The sequence below is a fragment of the Rissa tridactyla genome, chromosome 1, assembly GCF_028500815.1.
Source record: "Rissa tridactyla isolate bRisTri1 chromosome 1, bRisTri1.patW.cur.20221130, whole genome shotgun sequence".
In the NCBI taxonomy this organism is placed as follows: Eukaryota; Metazoa; Chordata; class Aves; order Charadriiformes; family Laridae; genus Rissa; species Rissa tridactyla.
In genome coordinates, this window is record NC_071466.1 from 131,986,316 (window position 1) to 132,001,329 (window position 15,014).

The 15,014-nt window shown below is 36.7% G+C and overlaps 1 protein-coding gene across 1 annotated transcript in view; it reads right to left on the reverse strand.

Annotated features, from left to right (window-relative positions):
• SPAG17 (sperm associated antigen 17) overlaps positions 1–15,014 on the reverse strand; it is a 105,911-nt gene that overhangs the window by 43,797 nt on the left and 47,100 nt on the right. The window contains exons 14-20 of the mRNA XM_054214622.1: positions 14,361–14,591; positions 11,947–12,035; positions 10,595–10,711; positions 8,966–9,120; positions 4,192–4,376; positions 2,444–2,538; positions 882–1,112 (exon numbers count right to left, since the gene is read on the reverse strand). Of these exons, the coding sequence (XP_054070597.1) occupies positions 882–1,112; positions 2,444–2,538; positions 4,192–4,376; positions 8,966–9,120; positions 10,595–10,711; positions 11,947–12,035; positions 14,361–14,591 (1,103 nt within the window). The remainder of the gene's footprint in view (positions 1–881; positions 1,113–2,443; positions 2,539–4,191; positions 4,377–8,965; positions 9,121–10,594; positions 10,712–11,946; positions 12,036–14,360; positions 14,592–15,014) is intronic.

Here is a 15,014-nt window from a genome sequence, read left to right on the forward strand (position 1 = left end):
AAGATTCAGTTTTCCACCCTCTAGATTTTGGAATTCAGACACTAAATCCAATTCTTACATTGCTGTGCCTTCCAAAGCACCAAAAACTGGCAAAAATTAGGTGAGCGAACTCAAGTTCATACTGGTGTTACTTTATCTCTGAGTTTGAAGTCTATATTCAAGCAAGGTTAGACTAGAATATATCGACCTACAAGTTTTGGATGCAAGGCTTAGACTCTGCAAATATAAACCAGTGCGAAATGCCTAAAAACTGTTTGGAGAAAACTAATAAGTTTTCTAATTGTTTTTCTTTTCTAAGTTTTCTTTTTGTTACTAATAAGTAACAAAAACTAATGAAGAATCCCCTCTGTAAGAAATCTCCCTCTGTTAATTTAACAGGCAGAATACCTTGTATTAGGGTACTCCATGAATTTTGAATCAGGAAATGGAAGAAACAGTGAACTCCTTTTACTTGATTTCCAATGTGGACAGGCAGAACTTCAACTAGGTCTAGCAGGCCCCAGATATAGGCATTGGAACAGGTCTTTATGTTCCCCTTTCCTATTCTCTCCCATGAAAATCACGTTTTCAGGCAAAATTAATCCCATAATTATATTTTCCACGGGCACAAAACCATGATCAACTTATCTTTGTGTTCATGGCATATACACTAAAAACCATCCAAGTTAATTAAATACTTTTAGGTAGGATAATCTTAAACATCAGAAACTGCTTTCCAAAACTTTTAAGAAAGGATCTGCTGCTAAAATGATGGAGTTGAACAAGACTGACTTAGGCTTCATTTGCCCTGAACTCGAATTTCACAATGGATAATAGCTTTGCCTGTGTCTTGACCCTATATATAAATAGTTCGCACTTCCGTGCAATATATGATTCCTTACCTTGTAAACTTTCTCAGAATGTGGTTCTGGGATGCTGGGATCCTCAAGTTCAGCGGCTTTTGCTGGCTCATCTTTAAACTTCTCTTTGGAAGATTTCTTGTTGGAACCTTTACTTTCTTCATGTATTATCTCCTGTCCTTTCTTTTTACCTCCCAAATTTTCTTTTTTTCCTTTTTTTTCTTCCTTAAGTTGTTCTTCCTCTAGTAGTTGGTCCTGCTCCTCCTTCCAAGCCTACATTAAATGTTAGGAATTCAACTGACTGTGGTTCTCTTTGTATTATAAGGTATTTCGTATGTGCACACTGAAAAGAGTGCAACTAAACAAACTCAAAGGAACCAATGTTCTAAGTCACTCTAAGTCACCCCCATGTTTTCCAAACATGCCTACGGTTTTACAATATTACACACTACACTTTGCATAAAATTACTGACTCATCCAATCCACAGGATAAGTCATTCTTGGCCACAGAAGATGTATCAGATGATTATTTGTATCTTACACATTCAATCATAAAAGAATTATTTTGTTGTGCACTTTTCCACAACACTTATCACCAAATCAGAATGCATCACTGGTATTAGTTTATTCCAAAAATGCAACCGTGAGATAAAATGATTTTATGCTTTTACAGAAAGAGGAATGAGGTATCGATGCCAGAATTAACACCTTGTATCAGACAACAAGAGAGATGTGAGATTTTCCAGAGTATTTAGAGTTTTGTAGCATTTTATATTCTAAGCATACCAAAGCACCAGCATTTCTGTGAAAGAAATGGTAAAAATTCACAGTTACAAGTTAGGCATTAGCCTAACTTGAGCCACGCCAGCTCAAGTTGAGTGTCCAGGAATTGGTTAACACCATTTCATATCTACATTCCAATATCAGTACTTTAAGTGCAGAGTATTACACACTATAAGAAAGATGAGACATTCTATAGTTGTGAGGAGTCCAAAAAAGCAGGGGAATACAATATCAATTAAGCCAGATTTATGCAGAGTAACAGATACTGACAATGCTAGGACTCACATCTTATGTGTGCTTAACTCCTACCTCAGCCAGAAACTTACTGTGTCACGCTAAGCAAGTAATTTCATCTGTTGTGCATGACCATGGTCTACATCTATAAAATGGGAATCTCTGTCATAAGGAAACTCTGAGGTGCCATATTTATATTCCTTAATTTTAAAGAGATGTAGATAGTAAAAGTAGGAGTGGGGTACATAAGTACTTCCATGAATCTGGATCTTACGTTCTCCTAGCTTTATAACCAGAAAACTTCAACAAGAAGTAGGATATTATCCATAACTCTCATTTCCTACTACTGCAATTATGAATTGCTTTTGGAATGTCTAGTTTAACTCCAAATAGTCTTACCTTAAGAAAATAACATAACTGAAACAATATGGAGTAAATTAAAGAAAACATAAAATAAAGAATACAAAAAATAGCCAAGAGCTATAGCAAAGAGGATTGAGTCAAGTCTATGGAAGAATGAAGGCTTACCTTCCTGGGAAAGCAGTGTTATTTAGTTCATTTCAGAAACATACATATTTTTGCCTCACCTTTAGCGAACCTTCTCTGATAAAGGGACTTTTTTCATTGTTAGGTTGAGATTCTGGAATAGTCTCTGTTAGGCTCTCAGGTCCTGACATGCTACCTTTGAGAAATGAATTGGGAATAAATGAGGTTATAAATATATGAAAATGGAATAATTTTAAAAAATGGAAAAATGAATATCAAAGAAATGCAAGTAAATAAAAAAATTCATATTGTAAATAGTAAAAATACAAAAGTAGAATAATGAAAGTGTTAAATATTTTTGGAGATAAAATAGAAAGACTGTTCAAGTTAGAAGAACAACTAGTATTACTTGATTGTCATAACTGGGGACCAAACATGCTAAACAATGTACCAACGTATTTAAAGAATGACTCTCTGCTTCTTGTTATTGAAGGCTTTGCTCCTGCAACAAGTCTTTTTTATGCAGATGAGCAATGCTGAATAAACATCAAGCAGTATTTATTGTTTTTGCTACTACCGCTCTTCCAAAATTCAGATCCAGTGCTTTAACCAGCTCACCAAAAGCCAGAACAAGCTCAATACCAGAATCATAGATATTACAACCATTCAAGTCAAAAAAGTGAGTAAACGCCGCCTGACCCTTCAAACCTTCACAAAAGAAACACCTACCATATCCCCTATTTATTATTAGGGCTTTATAGCACCTATGACTCATGAAAAGGATATCCCTCTAGGTGTGTGGGTTTATATCGTGCTTGGATACCCAATATTTACCTGCTAGAAAAGATTACAGTACACTGTCAGAAACTTCTGGTTAAATTACTTTGTATTAAAAAGTAAAAATTGCAGTGTGGGTTACAGCAGTGCTAGTGAAACTAAAATCACCTAAGAAGACACTCTCGCCCATCTGCACGTCCCAGCTAGAGGTGATTATCTTCTTCCAGCCAGTGAACTTCTCTATGAATATCTGTCATGAGGCACTAGACGGGCAAGACTCAAATCTAAGCTCCCGTGACAGCTAGATAGGTACAGATTATGATTTAGAAGTTATAAGTGTCCTTTCGGTTTCCAAACTATAATCAGACGTGTTAATTGGGCTGAGGAATAACTTTCCTATTTTTGTAAATGCTAATTGCTACTAATAGTAGGTTTCAAAGTACATTCTCAAAGAAGGTGGGAAAAGCAAAAGCTAAATATCAACAAATCATTGTTAATGCCATCTAAATACACAAACAGACAAATTGGACAAAAGTTCTCTTTTGTCAAAGTGGATTTTCAGATTTTTCTGCCCGCTCAAGTGTTACTGTATTAACTGCTTACAATTTTCACTATCCAAAATGTTGCTTGTAATTAAAGTTTGCTCTGCAGTCTAGTCAATTCCAGTTTTAGCTTCTAGCCCACAGCTGCTGACTTCCAGCTTTTATCCTGCCCTTTTAAAAAGGAATTTTCCTGAACTGCGTCGCCAACTTTAACTACTGCTCACTCTTCATATGTTCAGTCATCTAAAGAGAGATTCATATTTGTATGTAATCCTTAAAGTAATTCCATTAAATAAACACAGCTATTGTAAACATAAATTGACATTAAAGGTCTCAGTTTTCAGAACAGAGGACAATGCAGAATATTTAAATGTGTATTTAATTAATTTCAAAACGTATTTATGTCTATACAGATGACAAAACAAGGTTACTGCATGAAAAAATAGATGCAATTCTCCTCTGAACAGCTTTGGGTCTCAGTAGTCAACATGAAAAATGAATTTTCTAGGAAAAAACAAAAAGATACCCACTTTTGTCTTTCTTAGGGAGGCCAGGATTTTTGTCAGCACATGAAGACAGTGCAAAAGGTCCTTCTGTGATGGCTTTTTCCAGTTTAAGAGACTCTATTTCCTTAGCCATCTTCTCTTCTTGGTATTTGGCTTCTTCCTCTTTCACCCAGTCTTCAATTGAGTTGGCCACCAGCTCGAGATAGTTTCTGAAAAGCATGACAGTCCTCTATTTACCATAATAAAGTTTTCACTTATATGATTTCAGGTCAAACAAGATCCCTTGGTTTCTCAGTTTCTTATACAAATATTATTTTATAACCTTTGAGAAAAGACTTGTGTTTGACAGGGTTTCGCTCAGTTTTCAGAGGAGCTGGTATTTTTGTGTGGCTGGTATTTGCTTAATATATCTTACGTTTGGGATTTTGGTCCTCCTATCTGCAGAGATATTAGAAACTTGTCTTCCAAAAAATGCCTGCCCTCAAAGAAAATCCAGAAAGTCAGAAAACAGAGACATTCATTTTAAGAAAGGTTGAGACTAATTCTCCTCCTCACTGTTTTACCACCAGGATAGCTTATTTTCTTGGTTGCTCTTGATTTATATTGTCTTTTAGAATACACTTCACTTGTTTGTTCAGCAACTGAGGAGGTGTTGCTCTATTTAATTCCTAGCTCTTCTTCATCCACATGACAAGAAAGGTGCTTGGAAATTGTCACTGAAATGCAGATTAGAGAATCAGTGCACCGTAGCCTGGCGTAATTTAAGAATATTCACAATGAGCACTTGAAGTGAGCACTGAATGACAAACTGATCCAGAGTTTGCATCTGGTATTGGTAGTTGCATTGTCTCATCTTCCGAGGGTGTCTGAAATGACTGCTGAATGACTGCTACTTGATTGTGAACAACTGCTTCCAAAGTCGTCGGATGAACCCTGTAAGTCTTATAAGCAGTTGCCACTCAACTCCTTGTTTGGAGTGCTACGATAATTCTTTAAAGTATATTTTTTCATGTGTGCAAAACTAAAAGGGCCTTTTAAAGAATGCATGAGATTCAGTTGTTGTGTCTTCATAATGTTTTGCATTTATAAGTTCAAGATGATTCAATGGTATTCAAAACTTCTGTATGCATCACAGTTTTTGGTTGCGAACCTGTAGGTGGCGCAACCAATTCTTGACCCCATGACAGTTTTAAAGTTCTTACTGTAGCATTACGTTGTATGTCCAAAAGAATTAATATGTAGGCTATTTACACAGACTGGAGATGTACAAAGTTCATGTACAGCTTAATGATATACAAGTCTCTCCCAGCTCCTGAAACGTTGGTAGAGCCTGCTTTGGGAAACTTGCATGGAGAAACTGTTGATCGTACACTCAGTAGGGACAAGGTGACTCTGCTTGTATCTGAAGAAAAGCGTAGAAGCTAAAAAAACAAAGGTGTTGAAAACAAAAGGCAAAACTAGGCTGGAACCTAGAGTTGCCAGTACTGGAATAACTTGAAGATGAATATACGTTATAAATAAAAAAGAGATTATTCGCGTGGAAAATATTTTAGGGCAATGAAACAGTCATTCAAAGTCAAAAATACACATTCTATTAATATGTATTCTGATGTCACTACTGCCAATGTCTGACTCAGAATCATTTCTCAGAAAGGATTATTCTTTTCCAGTAACTTGTGTAATGTGTTTACTATGAAACAGTAAACAAATGTCATTAAGATTAACTTTGAGCAAAAGAATAGATTTGATAAGATTTGAATTCACTTGGCTTCCTGACAGAGTGGCCACTTATCCTAACCAGAGTTGAAATGTTTTACACACATGTATCATTGCAGGTACGTGTGCCCATGCCTTTGGATCCCTTTAGTCAGTAGCATTCATTGGATTTCACACGCAGCCTCCTGCTGCCTACTCTTTGAACAGCACAATTCCTGAATTTTTGGATGTTCTACATGAACTATGGGACCTGATATCCATAGAGAAGAAGGAAGGGTAACTGGGATCTGCAGGAGCAAAAATTGCTGCAACGTAAGAAATTTAATTTCCCCCTTGCATGAGAATTTGCTGTACAATGACCCACTGTAACCAACCGATTAGCAGGTGACAGAAGCATATTCCAGACATTAAGTATGGATCAGCCCTACAAAGTGGGTCTGTGGTCTATAAGATATCACAATAAAGAAGTAACAAGTAAACACAGGTAGAGAACTCCCAACAGAGGAACAGTCAAGCACAGCATCTGTTGTGTATTTGTAAGTCTCCTGTGGTGAAATTGTGGCTCTTAAATATATTCCCCAAATTAGAATGATAGTTAATTTTAATAAAAGGAAAATCAATATATTGTTACTAAACTCATCAGGAGCCAGTTATTTCATATAAAGGCAAAAACTAGTAATACTACTGCTTAATTAAGAAGTAGGGTTTGTGCCTGTTTCTGGCAACTAAGCAGGATCTGGAAGCTAATGCAGGCAACAGCTTCAAGCACTCCAGGTATTTAAAGGCTGTCTTCCACAGAAGTGTTATGTTGCTTGGAAACATACACTAGCAAATATTTATGATACTTTGTCTGGAAATTTAAATTATCTTTAGCAAAAAGGTTGAATAAGGTCAGAAAATGCGCTGATTACTTTGCAGAGAAAAGGCAGGCATTGATGCCATGTAACAGAAGCAAGTGAGAGCCTGTAGCTCTTCACAGATACTAAGCAGCATACATAGCAGTGACGTATTTCTATGAAAAAAGAGCAAAGCCAAACCTTATCGTTAGCTTTCATGCCAGTTTCTTTAGAGACTCCTTGCTGCTTTGAAACAGAAGCCTATGAAGTGTCACTGAACAAAGATGGCAAGCCCCAAGCAGAAGCTATCTTTAATGTCCAAGACTTGTTTCCAGTGTATGTGGAAGAGTAAGAAGGAGGAAGCATATAGCTATTCCATCCTAAACTGAATTATAATGGATCTACCAGAGAATCTGCTTCATTCCTTTTTGGATGCAAAATTAGCAACTTTTGTTTTCCAGGTATCAAGAGCTCTTCCCATTTTTCAATTGGCCTTGAATTGACTATTTCAATGCCTTTCAAGGTGACCAGCCAATTGGTTTAGGATTCCATAGATGAAGAGTTCTTCTTTCAAGAAGAAATGCTTCCCGAGAAGGTCTGGCTCCCCACTATCTGCTCCTACAGACAACAGAACAACAATATGCCACTGGCATGACGTGCCAGTGTATGTAAACACCAAGTGACATGTTAGATGTACTAGGGTATGTGACCTGGTCTCCAGTATCTGTTCCCAAAGAGTATGGGTCTCCTATGGGTCTCATGTCACATGTGTCAGCCCTGTGCAGACATCTCAGATAACACCAGGCACCTAGACTGGCACCAGATGTTTAAGCAACTTGTACCAGGCCCTTAATGTCCAGTGCCCCAAAGAGGGGTAAGAATATCTGGGAAAGAAAATTGCTCTGGGCTCCAACAGACTTTTGTGTAACAGACTTTGAGACCACTGACCCCCTGCCTTGGTCTATCTGAATGCAAGACACAGGTTTACCTGAACACACTATCTTTCACTATCTTTTGAGGAAGATTTCATCTGTTATATACATGCAAAAAAGTCGATTGACTAGACATTTAGTGGATTTGCCCAACAACCATAAAACAGCCAGCATTTTCTCCAAGGAACTTTGTATTTCTGCTGATAAATCTCTTCTGGCTCTGGTCCCAGTCATTGCTAATTACACTGGCCTCTTTTCATGGCAAATAATTTAAGTCCAAGCACCTGGAAAGCTGAGATGGACTCACACAGAATTCCTTGACTGACAGCAAAGATATGAAATACAATACAAAATAACGTCTTCAGGAAGGCACACTTTGCCTATATAGCATTCAAACCCTGTTCAAATATATAGATACCAAAAAAATTTGCTATTAACAGATTCCCGTGTTCTGATAAATGAGGCACTGTAATTAGAAAGCAATGCCTGCAGACAAATTGGGGTGTGTGGGGTGTTTGTCCATTGGATAATTTACTTGAAATTTTATTTGGTAAATCAAATCTTATTAATCTGGAAACCACCAAAATGACATGGTTAAAGATAGCTCAGCTGTATCTCCATGGCATTGTAGCTTCTTTACGTAACAATACATGGACACATATTCTATTTTCATACAATTATTTGGAATAGCAGCTTGACAAACATCATTCATATTGCTGTTTCAGTGCAAAATTGTATTCCAAAATGAATAGGTACACTGACAAAAGACGTAATAGTGGATAAATCAACCACTTGCATACCTCTAACTGGTAAGCACATAGTGACAAGGAATTAAGAATAATATAGTATTCTGTGAAAAAATTATTCCAGTATTAATAAAGGGCTTCTAGCTTTTTCTAGAAAAACTTTCCCAGTGACACTTGCCCAATTTGTGTATACATAGTTGAAAAACCTGATAATTAAATTCTTAGACAGAGTTTTCCTTTTTAACCTCCCTCACCTGAAGTGTCCTCAACATAATTTTCTTGATGTGGATATCCCTAATGTGACTTCGAGTGTATGTGTGCATTATATGTATTTTTATAGTTTGTGATAAGGAGTCATACAGTTACTGCATGGTTCTCCTAATTCGGAAAAGCTTTGTCTCAACAGAATTCTTTTGATATAGCACTGTTTTCCACCTGTGCGACTTGCTTTCTCATAAATATGCTACATCACGGTATCTTTCAATTTCAAAGCTTTGCCTCAAGCATAGCCATGTGGGCTTTAATTGAAAATGACTGTGAATGAGACATGAAAGATAAAATCAGTTACCTGAATCCCACATTAGAGTGCAATGTAACATCCCAAGTCTCTTGGCACAAATGATACTGATTCATAGGATTGTGAAGAACCATTAGCAAAGAATTATCTTGTGTATGATAAAAGGAATCAATACATCTATATTCTTGGGATGCAGCATGAAGAACCTGAAAAGGAAAGAAAAAAGGTACATGTTCCCTGCAGACAGAAGCTTATGAACAGGTGCTACACAGTACAGCTTTTAGCAAAAGGTGCTTCGGAGCTTCACCCTCCTGCAAAGCATTTGGATTCCTGCAATCTGAAGTATTCAGGCAGGTGGAAATTGAAACTCCACCGCTATTCATATTGAGAAGAGGCAGTTACTGTGCTCCCTCTTCTGAGACCAACCATGAATGAAAAAGTTTGGCTAAATAATAAACAAGTAAATTTAAATATTAAACAAATACTTAAACAAATTCAAATAGTAAAGTATTTAAATAAATAAATAGCAAATAAGAGCAGAACTATCACATACCAGGTAAAAAGAAAACAAATTTACTTTTAGCTCGTTAAGTTTACTTAGTATTCAATTTGCCATACTATAACCTGCACATCCCTGAGATTTAGTGTGTTCTACATTATTCCACTCTGTTCTGTACTGCCCCATCATTTTCAATGATTACATTGTCTGCAGGCTGAAATTTATTTTATAGTTACAGCTAGAAGAAAGCCTTCTTTTAAACTATTATTTTTACAGAACTATGCAACTGAAATGAAACTGAAATAATTCCTATCAACAAATATTCCCTTGAAACATGAAAACCTTAATTTCAGCTGGTGTAAAAATTATGTTCAGATGTGATATGAAATATAAGGAAATATTTTTACAAAATGTTATTTTCTGCTGCAGTTATTTTCTATCAGTATTCTTTGACCAGGTTCACTAATTATTGACAGTTTAGTTAGTATTAGCTATTTATGTTTCCTAAGAAGGAATTCCCGATGTACTGAAATGTATGACCATACTGAAGTGGTGCTGAAAAAGCCCAACCAGCCTTTCCTTCATCCACGTATAGCATGTGTCAGGAGGAAATAAGAATTGCAGCTCAAGGCAGCACAGGAACTAATAATCCACTCCTCCCAGGAGAAGGCCTACCAACTTAAGCCATCTACACTTGAACTTATCTTTCACATTTGTGGTTCTGTCTTTCTGCAAGATGAAAAGTTTTAGTCTTTAGCTTGCAAGACTTCTATAAATTAAGCTTGACAACAAAATTTTCTATTTGTCCATAAAACATCTACTGCATAGGTATTTCCAAAGTATGCTTTCACATACACTGCACTCATGAGTCACAAAACTGCCAGGGAAGATCACCCCTAAGGGTAAGATCATTTTGTCTCCATCACACATTCAGCTAAAAGACTCACTACCAAAAAGGACAGCCGCATTTTGGCCAAACTAGGAAATAAAAACCCATTACAAACTATATTTCACACAAGAAACTGAAAAGCAGCGAAAGAACAATCAATTTCAGTAAAAATGTAAAAGGGATAAAACTGAATCAATCATCTAGCAAGGAAATACCCTGTACTCCCCTACTAATTCTTCGTACAGCATTCTGAGAGGTGACTGTATGTCTAAGATTGTCAGTTCACAGATACCTGAAGAAGAACATGGGGTTGAAAATGCTCAGCAAAACTCCAGTCTGTCAAACAACGCCTCTGTGTCTTTTTAATTTCTTCTAAGTTTGGTCCTAGGCCATCATTTTCCAGACTCACCTCAAAATACACCAAAACAAAATAATGAATATCAACATTTCAATGTCAGTTGTATTAACTGTAATATTTTTGACTTAATAGACAGCATCCCATGTTGCATCACTGTTAATTGCATAATGCTGCACATGTGTAGATCCGTATGGTTCTATTTAACAAAAAACACAGTTACTCCCAAAGGTTTTTGGTCTTGGCTTTTTTATGGCAAACATAATCTAAATATTTTTATTATTCGGTTGTAAGTTTTTGAGTTCTGTAAGCAATTATGAATATTTAAACATGTCCTGTGAAGTAATTTTAAAATGGTTGTATTTATCCAGGGCTGTATAGCAGGCAGGTTTTTCTGACAATGCCAAACTACATAGTTTATTAGTGTGACACAGTTTGGCACTTTCTCTCAAACTCTCATGCTAGTATTTGACCCCTGGTATCGAGTGAAACCAGCAAAGAATTGTCATTAGTAGCTTCACCAAGACCCATCACCTTAGAATTCAAAGAAAGTGATTTCATAGCACTTAAAAGTTATGTCACTATTTGCCAAACCTCACAAAATTAACATTTGCATGCAACATTGCAAAGGAATCCCCAGTAACATGTCCTGGTATTGAACAGTATCTTCTGCTATCTCATGCATCCTGGGCTGTATCAAAAGCAGCATGGACAGCAGGTCAAGGGAGGTGATTGTACTCCTGTACTCCACTCTGGTGAGACCCCACCTGGAGTAGCGTGTCCAGCTTTGGAGTCCTCAACACAAGAAGGACGAGGACACAGGAGGGGCTCCAAAGGAGGGCCATGAAGATAAGCAGATGAAGACAGGCTGAGAGACTTGGAATTGTTCAGCCTGGATGAAAGAAGGCTCCAGGGAGATCTTATAGCAGCCTTCCAGTACTTAAAGGGGGCCTACAGAAAAGGTGGAGAGTGACTCCTTATTAGGCAGTGTAGCGATAGGACGAGGGGTAATAGTTTAAACTGAAAGAGCGTAGATTTAGATTAGATATTAGGAAGAAATTCTTTACTGTGAGGGTGGTGAGGCACTGGAACAGGCTGCCCAGAGAAGTTGTGGGTGCCTCATCCCCAGAAATGTTCAAGGCCAGGTTGGATGGAACCTGGCCTACTGGAAAGTGTCCCTGCCCATGGCAGGGGGCCTGAAATGAGATGATCTTTAAGGTCCCTTCCAACTCAAATCATTCTATGATTCTACGCTAGAGAGCACAGTTTATTCTGTTCCTTGCACTTGCCATATCAGAAATAAGAAGATCTGATTCTTTGTTCAAAACAGGATCAGTCAGACCATCTCTTCCATCTTTGCCATTTGTTTCTGTATATCCTGGAAATCGAAAGCAGAATTTTAAGAAGTGTACCAGAAATTTCGGCCCTAAACACCAAGGTTGGAGTGATGCAATTTCCTTAGCCTCCCTGATGAGATTGCCATCAAGTTGAAGTTTTCTTTTATGACACTAGTTCTGTAAATACATGATCAGCTCCGCTACGCTTCTTTCCTAAGAGAGCACTTCAAAATCCAGGGACAAGTGCCGCACAGTTAAATAAAAAAAAGAAAAACAACCCCAAACCAAAAACCACTTTATAAGACCCACTCAAATCACCCTTTTTATCTATGCTGGTCTTGCATGGTCAAAACCATTAAAAATACTCTAAGAAGTGTCCTCCAGATTCATACATGAAGAAACATTTTTCTGCGTACTATCTGGGAAACAATAATGAGCATTCCTTGGTACAGATGACATAAAAAAAGAAGGCACATCAATTGTTTTTATATTTTCACATATTTTTTTAAAAATGCAAATTTTAAACTTTAAATTCATTAGATTTATAGAGTTCTGTAAGCTACAGACAGAATATTACTTCTGCTGAGGATCTGACCAGCCATTCCATTGTTACAATGGGCACCTGATATTAACAGGAACACATGTAGACTTTAACTTCTATATTCTCATAATTTTTTGAAATAATTTCCTTTTCACAGAATTCTTTACTCTCTGAGGTAGGGCAGATATCACTAATATTTGATCAAAATTCACACGTACAGGAAAAATGCTCTTCCTGGGAGAAAATACTCCAGAAAGTATTTGTTCATAAGTGGCTGATAACCAGCTCAGCTTCCAGAAACATATCTTTAGGCTTTGCTTCTCTAGGAAATTAGACCTGCTTACTGAGTGCCTTTAGAACATTTAAGAAATCTGAAAGCAAACATTTTTTGTTCCTGGTATTTGCTTTTGTGCTGCAGAAGTGTTAAAATGTTGGCAGCTGTGTTTTGTAACTGCAATATTTAGTACTGTGACTAGTATAAAAGTAAAACAAAACAATGCTCAAAAAAGGTTCCCAAAATTCAGTAGAGAGGCAGATAAGCAGGATTCATTTTTGTCTGCTCCAGCCTTCTAAGGAAAGGATCCCATCTAAACTGATTGCCTAGACATCTATAATAGGAAAGCATGGGAAACACTGCTTCGCTATGTTGCTTACCCTGACATCATTTCTACTTTTGTTGCATCCCAGAAAAATAATCACTTGATTTTAATGTTACTTTTTGGCCAACGCTGCTCCTTTAATCAGCCCAACAACTTTTCCTTATGTTAGAATCTGCAGGAAAAAATGTAGAACTTACAGAAAATTCACTCTGCATTGTCTACAAGAGGTCCTCTCCATCTCTGTTCTTGTTCTCTAAAACTTTCCCATTCTAATATGAATGAGATAGTTATAATGGCTCAAATGCCACACAGTAACCCGCTAAAGATATACTAATTGCACAGACTGGAAATGAAGTAAGAGAAGCTGATGAAGTTGAAACATAGCTCAGACATTCTTTATGATTTTAACTTGAGAGTTTTCACATATTTCTGGCCAAATACAGAGAGAGTCGAATGTGACTATGAAAATTAGATGTTTAAACGTCTACCTTATGATATCAGTTCTACTATGTTAGCCTTATTCTGATTTCTTTTCATTGGTCTCAATTTCTTCAGCATCTAATAAATATGTTCCTCTTTCCCTGTTACTTCTGAATTTGCCCCAAAATTTTGAATGTCAAAACTCTACACTGGATTAAGCTGCATGTGAAAGAAGACGGAAGAGTGGAAGAAAAAATTTAAAAGGAAAAGGAATGCATGCATGTGTCATTACAACATACAGCACACCTTTTTTTAATTTTCAACTTTTTGTATCACCTTCTAGAGTCCTCATGTGTAAGTTGCATATTCTTTTCATTTCCTAATACTTAATCACTAGTAAACATCTAATTAACCTCATGCATCACTTTTGATTTCACCTTGCGGTTGCTCCTGACTTTGTAAAGACTTGGCTGCCATCATAACTCACAAGAGCCTGTATTCAGAAAGGTATTTAAGCATGCCTTCAATATTTTATGTCTATAAAACATATTTGATGTTATAAGCAATAATACAGTTTTCTAGTACATTTCTACAGATATCATTTTAAAGAGTTGCTTAAATAAACTGTTACTGTCGTCATACAAAATAGCTAGGTTTTGTCTTTATCTAGTATTCCTACATAGATACTTGATGTACAGACTACACAATACTTGAAAATTTGGTGATTTGCACAATAACAAATCATATAGTGAAATAAATAGTGGATTCAAATTCTTCAGAAGTAATGTAAACAGAGAATTTTTTACCAGACCCTCTTGGAGATTTCCCATTAAGCTTCTTTTTCATAAGGAAGACTTGTCTCAGCTGTCTTGCAAATCTGGCTGGATTATCCCAAGGGATATAAAACATTTCAGAATCACCTCCAACCATAGATCCAGAGCTCTCCAGGAGACCAGAGTCACTCAGCCCAGTCAGCCTCAGGCTTTCAAAAGTAAACACTCTAAAGGCTCTTTCTACTTCAGCCCGACTCAGAAGTTCTAGAAAAGAATTATAATCATGAACTGAAAATGTCCTTACAGCTCAGAAGAAGATAAATAGAGGACTATGTAAGTGTATTGTTCTTGGCAAAAGCCAACTGTGCAAAGCAACAATTGCAACTGTGCAAAAGCCAACAACAATTTCCTTAATGGTATTGGATCAAATTATGTGAGCTACGTTTTACACTGCATTCAAAGTTGGATGCTTCCAAATTGCAAAATGATATGCCTGACTATTAATCCATCTTAAATGAAGTGCTTCCTACATCTGAATACCTCCTGGCTCATTAACTTTATATAAATTATGTTGATTTTAAGATACTGAGTAGACTTTATCAAACCAGTTAACAACTAGTATTTTTCTGTTCATGAAAAGGCTTCCATTATCATAAACTTTTTTATTACCTTTAGCTTCTCAAACCA